Below are 12,180 nucleotides of genomic sequence, written 5' to 3' on the forward strand. Positions count from 1 at the left end.
TGACATGGAAGTAGGAAAATGAAGAACAAAGGAACAAAATACTTCAGTGAATTTTAGACTTTTTAAGGCCTAACATTTGGATTTAGAAATGTTTGACTTTGTATATAGTAATTCACAGCTTTTCACAATCTATTTTCTCGGCTGGACTTCAGTATCCACTAGACTCCCCCACCTTGCTCCACTTCTCTCTCCAGTTGGCGGTGCAGTCCGACCACCACCTCATGGTCTTCTCCATCTGGGCGGCTCTGGCCCGAGCCTCCTCCAGCTCCCGTAGCCTCAGCTCCTCCCTGCTCTCCCAGTCGGCCCCGGCTCCCTCGCCCATGGCCCCCAGGGACCCCAGGCCAAAGCCTCCCAGCCCGGGGGACAGCAGCAGCGGGGGGCTGGAGCTGGGCGTTTCTCCGGTGGGGCTGGGGGTGTGGGTGAAGCTGTCCGGGGAGCGGATCCCCCTGTCGGACCCCAGGCCCAGGCTGCACAGCAGGCCGCCTCCGGCCGACTTACCGCCGTCCGACAGGTGGGGGCTGGGGGTGTGGTTCATGATGGAGGCGGTGGTTTGGTGGATGAAAATTGGGGGAGGGGCTGTGGGGAGGGGAATGGAGGGGGGGGGGGGGGGGGGGGGGTTGTGAGCGGGTGGGATTCAGGAGAGCATCATCCTCTTCTAGTCAGTGATCAGCCTGGAGACAGGAACACAGCAACAGGAAGATATGGAACTCCGTTATTATCAGAAGAAAATCAATGATAACACATCATTACATAACACACACACACACACATATACATACATATATATATATATATATATATACACACACACATATATACATACACATATACATATACATATACACATATATATACATACACATATATATATACATACACTACTATATATATACATACACACTATATATATATACATACACACTATATATATATATACATACACACTATATATATATATATACATACATACTATATATATATATATACATACACACTATATATATATATATATATATATATATATATATATATATCTATATATATACACACATATATATATATATATATATATATATATACACACACATATATATACACATATATATATATACACACACACACACATTATATATATATATATATATATATATATATATATATATATATATATATATATATATATATATATATATATATATATATATATATATATGGACATCTGATCACCTTTTTTCCAACTTGAAATTTTTCCCAATTTCAAATGTTGTCCCCAAAAGGAAAGTTTGTCAACATCTGTTTTATCTAAAAAGATACATTTCTTGTTAATCTCACATGACAATTAATCACCTCAATGATACATGAATTCATTTTGATGAATTAATAAACCCCTGGACTGTCATATTTCAGATGTGAGCAAGATTTTTGCTCACGCTCAAAACTTTGTGCACATTCAAAATATAACTCATCCCATCTGTGTTCTCTGAGATTTGGAGGAGTCGTGATATTTTCAGAACAATACAGTTATAATAGGCTATTAAAAGAATAAAGTCACTATATTTCAGAAATAATAATAATATAATCTACCTGCACCACAGTCTGCTGTGTGTTACGTGACTGCTCTGCTGATGCGGTAGATCTCAGACCTCCTGACAGACTCAGAGCCCTGTTGGAGACTCTGGTCTCTGAATGAGCGAAAGTTTAGGGAAGTGGCTGTACGCTGCTCTACGTCGGAGATGGAAAACCGAAACTACGGCCGAAATACACGGAGCTCAAACGCGACACGTCTGCCGCAGCAGCTCCACAGCAGAGCGCGTCCGTTATAAACCTGAAGCAGCACAGACCACGGAAGGCGCGCTGCTCATCTCTGTTTTTACAGCGACGGTGGACCCTAAGCGACGCACAGGTCTGCTTCAGAGCTCCGTGTGTTTGAGTCTGAACCATAGACTGTAAACGTCACGGGAACACCTAAACTTTGCACTGATGGCCTCAACGTATTAAAAAAGTAAATAAAATAAAATTGCACACAGTGTATGTGTTTCTATCTTAACTTCATTATAAACTCCACCAATATGGAGATTTATAATCATTGGCAAGATATATAGTTTCTGTTTGTAGGCTATTTTCCTTTGGTGTATCATATTAAAGCCCAGTTGTATTGTGAAACGACTAAATCTCTCCTCGGGGAGCTGTGGGCGAGCCGTGATCTAATCTCCACTGTCGGTGCCAGGTTTGGGTTAAGAAATCCCAAAAAGAAAAATCCCATCTCTGGCTGTGGTGAAGTTGGCCTCAAACTCTCTGGGCCAAGAAAAGCTCTGCTCCTTCCTGCTCCCCCCCCTCCCCCTCCAGAGGAGGCAGAGGAAGTTCCGGAGGAGATCTGGAACTGTGGGAAGAACTCGCATGGAACCAGAAGAAAAGGAGAGGAAATGAAGCTGGGTTGAGCAGCATCAGCAGCTTGGTGGACGGGAAAAATCACTTCAACATTTGTTTTTGCCCATGTTGCCTCCTCTCTGAGGATATATAGAGACTATGGACTACTGCAATATTTAAATTGCAAATATTTGTTAAAAGGCAAAATATGTGTCAAACCATTCGGAGCTGCAGAGACGTCCCGGACTACAAATCCTATCCTACAGGCTAAAGAAAACCTGTTTGTTTGGTACAGATCCTCGCACAAATCGCACTATATTCATTTTAATTTTAACATTTTTCAATGAAAATGACAATAATGATACAAAAATGATCATTCCCTCCAATATCGTGAATCATATCGCAATATCAGTCTAAATAATCGCAATTAGATATTTTCCTCATAAAATGATATTGTGCAGCACTACTCGTCTCTGTTAAGCCCCTGACACACTAACCCGACGTTGGCCGACCGTTGGCATTAAAGGCAGTCGGACTGACGGTTCGCCGAGGTCCAAAAAGTCCCTCAGAACACACCGAAACGACGCCGACTTGAGCATGTAATACGTCTCCATAACAGGCGGCGCTAATCTGTATTGAATGAAAACTGGCAGTTGATTGGACGAACGCGTCACGTGGGTCTGGTTTCTCTGGAAATTTAAAGACAGACCGTCATGGCGGCTTGCTAGAATACGATCTCATATTTTACTAAAATAGTTCACTGAAACGTGTTTCTGAAAACATTTTAAGGGAGAAATAGGCCGTGCGGTTGCTGAATCTGTCTTCATTTCAGATCGACAAAGGTCAGTTTAAAAGACTTTCGTCCGATTTTGAGAGGCTTAGTCACGCTCATCTCGCTCGTCATTTCCAGGTTAGCACTCCACCAATCAGATTGGTCATGGAGTCCGACTGCCCGCCCTCCGACGCAACATGTCAGGTCGGCCAAAATGAAGGCCGACAGCTCCTCTGACTGACGACGGCACGGAAAACACCGAACAGACTCCAGTCACTGACCTCGCCAGACTGTCTGACGGCCGATTATCGGGTTGACGTGTCACTGCCTTTAACCAATTCGACCTCCACACCCACTAGTGGACCTTTACAGGTATACATGATCAAGAGCATACACTGGGTCTGTCCCAGTGCACGTTTAGGCACCCCTAGGTAGCAGCGTCTGAAAAATTTCACCAACAGTAACCCTCACTTGATGCATACTTTTGCTTCCGTCATACCAAGGCGTATCCCACAATTCACCACAGTCCAGTGTAGCACATCAGTCCAGATGTTGACGGTGAAGGGACAGTCTGTATGCTGGTTTTAATATAGGCCGTATCAGCAGCTATGAAGAAGTTGATGTCGCACTGTGTTCAGTGAATACCCTTATTATTCATAGGAAAGTCACTTAAAAAGTGCTCATATTATGTTCATTTTCAGGTTGATAATTGTATTTAGGAGGTTGTATCATAATAGGTTTATGTGGTTTCATTTTCAAAAAACACATATATATACACAATATACAACAATATTTTTGTTGTACTGCACATTGCTGCAGCTCCTCTTTTCACCCTGTGTGTTGAGCTCTCTGTTTTAGCTACAGAGTGAGACATCTCACTTCTGTTCCATCTTTGTTGGGAGTCGCACATGCGCAGTAGCTAGGTAAGGACTACTAGCCAGTCAGAAGCAGAGTATGAGGGCGTGCCACGCTAGCAGCTAGGTGAGCATTATAACGTGTGTTACAAAGTGACGCACGTTCGTCACGGAAGTAAAGGCTGGACTACAACAGAGCTGTTTGGAGCAGTTTGTGAACAGTGTTTTCTGTTGGAGATGGTAAGTCCCTTTGGGATAGACTTTGGGCTTTTTCACTTTGTAAAGCTATAACGTGCACAAAAAAAGATATATAACACAATAAAGGAAAGGGAAAAAGCCCAAAAGCATAATATGAGCACTTGAATATCGGCAATCATTCCTGAGTTATTTATATTTTTCTTAAAGAACAATAGCGCAAATCTGACATTGTCAACATAAATATTACATTTTATTTTAGCAATCATTTGGAGAAATATATTCCTTTGCAAAAAAAAAAAAAAAAAACTTTAGAGAGAAACCATTCTAAATAATATGTTGCTGCCTCTGTCTCACGTTCCTCTGGATTAGAGCTGCAAAGATGAATTGATTAATTGTCAACAATTGAATTAATCGGCACCTAAATATGATAATCGATAATCGGTTCGAGTCATTTTTTAAGAACGTCCAAATTCTCTGATGTCAGCTTGTTAAATGTGAATATTTTCTAGTTTTCTTCTTGCCTCTGTGACAGTAAACTGAATATCTTTGAGTTGTGGACAGAACAAGACATTTGAGGACGTCATTTTGGGCTTTGGGAAACACTGATCCACATTTTTCACCATTTTCTGACATTGTATAGACCAAACAACTAATCCATTCATCGAGAAAATAATCAACAGATTTAATCAAGGATGAAAGTAATCGTTAGCTACAGCCCTAGCTCTGGATAAATCAATTTAATTGCTTTATTAATGACAGTTTATTATTATTCCTCTCAGGTCCTGATTGCGTGTTTGCCTTCACTGCCATCTGCTTGGAGCTGCAATACCGTGTGACTGATCCTAAATAAATGGAAGATAAATAGAACCGACAAAGATGTGAGCTTCATTGAGCCGTGTATTTGTACGAGTCTCAGGACGGCCTCATTAACCAAGTGTGTCCTCGGAGAGTAACCGCAAAATATTTGTAGTATTGGGACGGACCCACTGATTCCAAGGCAACATTATACTTCCTGTTTGCACCAACTGTAGTGCCAAGCTGTGGAAACAAGACAAACACAATATTGTTGGAACGAGGCTTGAACAAAAAGGAGATCAACAGTCAGAGCCACAGAACACTGGCAACAGCTGAATCAAATATTTCTTCCTGAGCAGCGAGGTAAACAAAGAGCGACGAGGGAGAGAAGCTACCCTGAGTTTGACTTCATCTCTATCCCCAATAAGCTGTATTTCAGAATCCCACTGTGACTAATCCAGCTTCTCCAGTTCCAAATCGTATCCTCTAGTCCAGACTTTCTCAAACTTTTTTCTTGCCAAAACCCACTAACGTTTGACCCCTTATCCTCTGGGGCCCACTTACGCAATTGGTTTTTCAAAGACGTGCTTCTGTTGCGTGTTACGTCCATTTCGGAGCACGAGAGAGCAGGGCATGCATTTAAGTGGCAACGAAATGAGGCACCGAAATCCACATTGCTAGTCGGTCTGGTAGATTCCTGACGTTTAGGCACCACTGCCATATTAGCACCAGGCTTCGCTACCCAACCCAATTGAATATACAGTGGCACTCATAAGTTTATGAACCCATGCTAAAGTTGACTAAAAAGAGGAATAAAAAAAAATCAACTTTTGGAAATTCATCTTAATGCCTTAATTAAAAAAAATGGAGGAAAAATCCAACCTTTAAGGACACCAATTTTCTTTGTGAATGAATAATGTATCCTAAATAAATAAATGTTCTTCCTTAAAATACAGGGGGCATAAGTAAGTACACCCCTATGTTAAATTCCCATAGAGGCAGGCAGATTTTTATTTTTAAAGGCCAGTTATTTCATGGATCCAGGATACTATGCATCCTGATAAAGTTGGAATTAAAATAGCCCCACATCATCACATACCGTTCACCATACCTAGAGATTGGCATGGTTTTATTTCAGTTAGCCTAATAGCTGCTTTGATATGCATTGAGAGATGATTTTATGGAAAGTGCCCCATGCCACTTTATCAGGTAGACAGTAGACAGTAGGTAGCTAGTCTCACATTGCCAGGTCTGGCTAGTCCACACAGCATTCCTGGATGGGAGAAAAATGTGCTCTGGTTTATTGGCATTTCTTTAAACCAATCACAATCATCTTGGGCGGTGCTAAGCACCGGTGCCTCTGCAAAATAGCCTCTGGAAGGAACTTGTTTTGGTGGAACAAGTACGTTTTAAGAAAACTCAGACTGGACAGATGGTCTTAGCTAGCTGTCTGGATTTACCCTGCAGAGATCTGAGGAGCAGTTAACCGTAGTCCTCATAAATCCACTGGAGTTTAGAACGCCAACACAAATGAAGAGGAAGGTGGGGGACATCGGCCGAATTCCCGGCGGCACTGGCGCAATCCCAGAAATAAAACGTCGTCGACATAGACTAGTAGCTAGCTGGCAGCCATATACACACACACACTCACACAACGCCAAGCCTATTCAAGAAAACCCCTAAACCTGGGTCAAAGTATGGGAAGGAAATAAAGTGAGCGGAGGATGGGGGGGTATGAGGAGGGACTGACAGAGTTCACCGCAGCAATAACAAGAGAGAAAAATGAAAAATGAATGTATTTGCCTTTGAGCGCAATCAAGTCCAAGGCAGCGGTCACAGACGGTCAACCAGAAATCCAACACTTGTAGAAATATAAATAAAAAGCACTCTTGATGAAAACCTCCTGTCAGACCAGCTCTAGGAACGCACACACACACACACACACACACACACACACACACACACACACACACACAATGTCCACACATTGCTTTGAATTAAATTATCTTTTATTTTGAGAAATTTGAGATTCACAGTTAATGAGGAGCAGGTTTTATTGACAAAGCATTAAAAGTCAGATTACTATTTTTTGTCTATTTCGGTCTTTTACATTTTAACATGAAAATTCTTTAACAACATGTTGAAACATGCATTCTGCTCCCCCCCCCCCCCGCCTCATATCCAGCATGAGACGGCTTTCTCTTCTCTGGGTTTGGTGGGGCAAGGTGGAGAGTGGGGGTGTGGCCTTGACCAACTGCCACTTTGCCATGATGTCTCTCTCTCATGGGCGGGCCAAATTCTCTGGGCGGGCAAAGCAGAGAAAGGGGAGGTAACCTTGCTCCTTATGATGTCATAAGGAACAAGATTCCAGATCGGCCCATCTGAGCTTTCATTTTCTCAAAGGCAGAGCAGGATACCCAGGGCTCGGTTTACACCTATCGCCATTTCTAGCCGCTGGGGGACCATAGGCAGGCTGGGGGAACTCATATTAATCTAGAGCGAGACAGAGGAGGGTCTGCTTCAGCCTCCTCTGCCCGCTGCCTCTCGCTCTCAAGCAGCAGCTGAAGGGCTGCGAGGCTCAGGATATTGGTAGTGCTCCCGTGGGTGCTGTGCTGTGGCTTATCACGGTCGACTGTGTCGGTCATCGTCAGACAAACGTGCAACTCCACCTCCTCGTCTGTCCAGACAAAATTGTCAGCTTTTGTTGTTCGCTTCGACATGTTTTGGTTTCGCGCTACTAAGGAGAAGAAGTAGAAGGAAGGTTCTACGTAGGCGCGTGGACTTGGTGGTGTTGTGTGGCAGTGCCACCTAGCCGCCTGGCGTGCATACTACATCGAATTTCACACACTTTGGTAATATACCAAAGTCATTTTTGGGCTTTGAATATATATTGAATTTGCTTTGGATGAAGGCCTAAACAGCTGTTCCATGCTCTTATTATTTTTCATAGCTTTATGGAGGACACATGGTTTGAAAATCGTTTCCAGCAGGTCTTTGAATATTTGTTCATTTTTGTCATCGGTGTTGATTCAACTCTCTAACAAATAACAGTTACAACTGAACTGATACATTGTAAAAATAATTAACACATGAAAAGGGATTGAAGGAAAAATCTGGAAGCGTGGAAATTCTTAAAATCCTTAGTACGTACACTGTGTACTGCACTACGTAGTCAAGCCACGAAGGCGGAACAACTGCAAAGCCTGTGGCGTGGCATTTTCAAAAAGTCAGATTTTTTTATGTGCAAAATGAAGCTGCAGTCTGAGTCTAAATTCCAAGCTTTAGTGAAACTGGTATGAGAGCAGGAGTCAGGGGAGCCAACTGCTGTAAAAATGTAAAATGAAGACAAAACCCTTACCCTAGTCTGGATCAACTGAAGTACATTTACCATTTTAGCAGCTGGCTTGTTAGCTAGCGGTTAAAAATGACGGTTTCCGGTGCTGCATTGGCTCATGTGATCAATCAATCAATCAATCAATCACTGACATACACTTATCTGGACCAATGACTGTACAAAGTTCTCTATCGTATCGAGACTCTCTCTCTCCACAGAGTTACATATTCTGTATGTATGGGGGACTGACCCACTGGGGCAGTTGACGTGGATTCCACGTTAAGACACACCACTACGTGGCCCGTGCTTGGGCATAAAAGGTCCAGGTGTGCATGGGTTCACTGACTTACATTGATTGGAACGGTATCCGAGCGGCCGTGCCCTGGAGAGATATTCTCTTCACTCAGAGAACCGAGGTTACCTTGTAACCTAACGTTCCTCTTGTGCTGGGAGAGTATCTACTCTGAGGTAGGAGCTAAAAATGTCTCTAAAACAGCGTTTTTTTTAATAACTACGATTGTTCGTAGTTTTGCGGTGCGGACACAATACAAAGGGGGTTCTTAGAAAAAAAAGTTTCTCTGGTTTGAAAAGGCCTATAAATGGCTGATTTAGCAGACGAGAGAGGTGGGACAATCCATCGGAAAAATCATTTCGTGCATCTATAAAAATAGCTAACAATACAAGTGTTCATGACTTGAGCTGGCCGGGACAAATCGGTCATGGGATTCTCCCCTGGTGATAACTTCAAGTTAAGTTATTTTCTCCTCCAGACGCACAGGGACACGCCACCATGACAATGTGATGTCCCGAATTAGTCTGCGAAATGATGGAGAGCCATTTGACACGTATGACAACCTCTTGCTCAGTACAGTATAGTTGCTATGAAATGTGCCATTACAAATGACTCTGGCCTGAACCCAACATCAGTCATCAGTGACAAATCATGCTTGTAAAGTGGTGGTTTCATGGCTACAGGACAGGGACAACAGACCATCAGGAAGGGCAACAGGCAGACTGTTGAACAGTCAGGAATTTTTAAAGAGGATCCAATCAGTGGTGGAACTGTGAGCAGCCGTGGTCAGTTTATCAGCCCCCCGCCGCAGCCTAAGCGCACTACCCCCATTCGAAATGAATGGAAAGACCTGCGTTTTCATGCAGTGTGAATGGGGCCCAATGCTGACAAGGGGTCAGTCCACTCAATCTGGTCTCTGGTCACAACCCTGCCCTGAAAGAGGGGCCATATACAGTAAATGCTTCCATGAGTGGGCATGCACAAAAGACTCAACAAAGGCCATGTTCAGACTGACATTTACACTAGGTGAGAAAGCACTGTGCACTCATTCATTTCAATGAGACCACAGTGTACACACACACACACACACACACACACACACACACACACACTTAAAATTCACTGCATTTTACATTTTAGGGTCAGAGAGATGAGACACCTGGAAGCCTGGAAAAGAGCTGGCAGGCTTTGGATGCTATACCCACACTAATCGCATCTATTGGGACTAGTACAAGACACAAACACACACAGGACAGCCTTCACATCTGGCTGTTACAAGAACATTACAAGCACATTATGGGGAAGATGGCCCTGCCATGTGTTGATACAGGCCTTAGAGATTGTACACTCCACATTTTAAGACCAAATATTGCCTCATCTTAATATATTTTGTCTACCTGATATTTTTGAAACTATAAAAACAAAAATAACAGATAAATGTGATGTGTGAAATGATAATGATCCATGTAATAAACTCTCACAATCACATTGTTTACATTGTTCTTCCATTATTAGGGCAGTGCAAACCCCCAGCCATGCTGAAAAGAGAATGTACAAGCCAGTCTGCGATTTCTTTTTACAAAGACCTGATAACTAAAATAACAGTACACGTGAACATAGCACGCTGGGGTTATCAGACCTAAGATGTAAATCTAGCTAAGCAAGTTTGTGATTTCAAATATGTGGCCATCCTCAAATAGGGTGGGAGAGTTATGCTGTGGTCCACTGCATGGTACAGCTCTGCCTTACCCCAAATCAACACGCTCCTTTTTTGGATTTCCATCAGCAAAAGTTCCAGATAGTACCTGGTGCTTATTTTAGTACGATCACATCCGAGGTTCTAAGTGAGCTGAGCCGATACCAGAAGGTTTAATTAAAACACTGCCGACTACCGATTGGTCGGAAAGAATCGCCACTAGCGTGACACGGGACATCCTGCACAAACCCGCCATTTAAAGAAATAGGCCAAGCTATTGTCAATAGCGACTGCAGGTTTTTATTCACTCTCCCCAGATTTTAAACAAATTGCAGCCCCACAAAACCGCTAAGTGACGAAGTGCAGACGTTCCTCTGTTTGGTTGCAGATGAAAGGACTCAGCTAGTGTCACCAGTGTTTCCTCTATGTTGGTTTTGTAGTGGCGGCCCACCATGGCAACATTTCTGCCACAACGGTATCAGAAATAGGGCTGTACAAAAAATGTAGTCGGACAATTGTTGTTCGGACAGACCGACATTGGGGAAAGGCGCCATTAGTCACATTTTCCAAGAACTTTTGACCAAAGCTTTGGTTCCTGGGTCATAGTTCCATAAAAGACACATAAAGCTGAAGTTTCCCACCTTATCAGGGGCAACTAAACCCGATTTGATTTCGCCCTGCAGCTCAGGCTGGAAACCTAATACATTTTTCAATCCTGCTTCCGTTACAAATCTGCGGGGACCAATCACAAACTGGCTTATCCTCCTGGCGCGAGGTCGGCCAGCTCCTAAAAGGACAGAGACGACACAGCAGACAGGCTTAGAGACGAATGTTTCCAAAGCAGAGCTGATTCTGGATAGCTAGCTCTTCTGTCCCATTTGCGATCGAAAATGATTAGACGAATAATCGGTTCTTCAAACAGTTAGTAGTTTAAAGGTGCTCTAAGCGATGTCACGCGTTTTTTAGGCTACAACATTTTTTGTCACATACAGCAAACATCTCCTCACTATCTGCAAGCTGCCTGTCCAGCCCAATCACAAACTGGCTTATCCACCTGGCATGGTATTGGCGGGTTTAACACGACGACGATAGAGAAGCGAAGGCAAGCAGCTTTATGTTTACTTTCAACATGGCGGCCACCGAAGCGCAGCAACCCGTTGATGCCGCTGCCGCTGATGCCCTGGAACAATTCCTACAAAAGAAGGATGTGTTACTACCTTACTACCGACCGGCTTTGGTAAAAGCCTAATTTACCAGCTAGCCCCGCTGGTGGCTCTGCAAAGTACGTCACCCGGATCGTTGGTCTGATTGGTTGAAGGACTATCCAATTGCGTACAGAGTCATTTGAACTATGCCCGTTGATCACACCTCTTGCGCAGTAGAAAATACAGAGCAGACACCCCAGACTAATGTTCAATCTTAAAAGATTGAGCTTGGTCTGGTGATAGCCAGACTAGCTACAGCCGTGATCAGCTTATCATGTCTCATATCATGAGATAACGCTGAGAACGGTCCAGTTCACTCAAAAGGGTCTCTAGTCACAACCCTAGAAGGGCCATATACAGTAAATGCTTCCATGAGTGGGCATGCACAAAAGACCACAAAGACAAACAAAGGCCATGTTCAGACATTTACACTAGGTGAGAAGGCACTGTGCACGCTCATTCATTTCAATGAGACAGTAGGGGGAGAGCATTAGCACATTTGTCAACATCCATGTAGGAATGTGTAAAATAGTGTCATTCATTGTTAGCCTGCACTAACTTGCATGGGAGCTCCCTTTTTTTTCCCCCACCACTCTAGTAAAACAATTCTCTGGGTGGGTGTGGATGTGCTGTAGTTTTTTTCCTGTACGGCCTAAACTAAACTTTA

General features: G+C 43.3%; 1 protein-coding gene and 1 long non-coding RNA gene across 2 annotated transcripts in view; both read right to left on the reverse strand.

Annotated features, from left to right (window-relative positions):
• ccdc102a (coiled-coil domain containing 102A) overlaps positions 1-570 on the reverse strand; it is a 51,477-nt gene extending 50,907 nt beyond the window's left edge. Inside the window, exon 1 of the mRNA XM_078254402.1 lies at positions 173-570. Within this exon, the coding sequence (XP_078110528.1) occupies positions 173-535 (363 nt within the window). The 5' untranslated portion in view covers positions 536-570. The remainder of the gene's footprint in view (positions 1-172) is intronic.
• A 4-nt stretch (positions 571-574) lies between these two features.
• Positions 575-12,180, reverse strand: part of LOC144520626 (uncharacterized) — a 45,531-nt gene continuing 33,925 nt past the window's right edge. The window contains exon 3 of the long non-coding RNA XR_013502239.1: positions 575-671. This is a non-coding gene — a long non-coding RNA (uncharacterized LOC144520626). The remainder of the gene's footprint in view (positions 672-12,180) is intronic.

Source organism: Sander vitreus, chromosome 1, assembly GCF_031162955.1.
Source record: "Sander vitreus isolate 19-12246 chromosome 1, sanVit1, whole genome shotgun sequence".
In the NCBI taxonomy this organism is placed as follows: domain Eukaryota; kingdom Metazoa; phylum Chordata; class Actinopteri; order Perciformes; family Percidae; genus Sander; species Sander vitreus.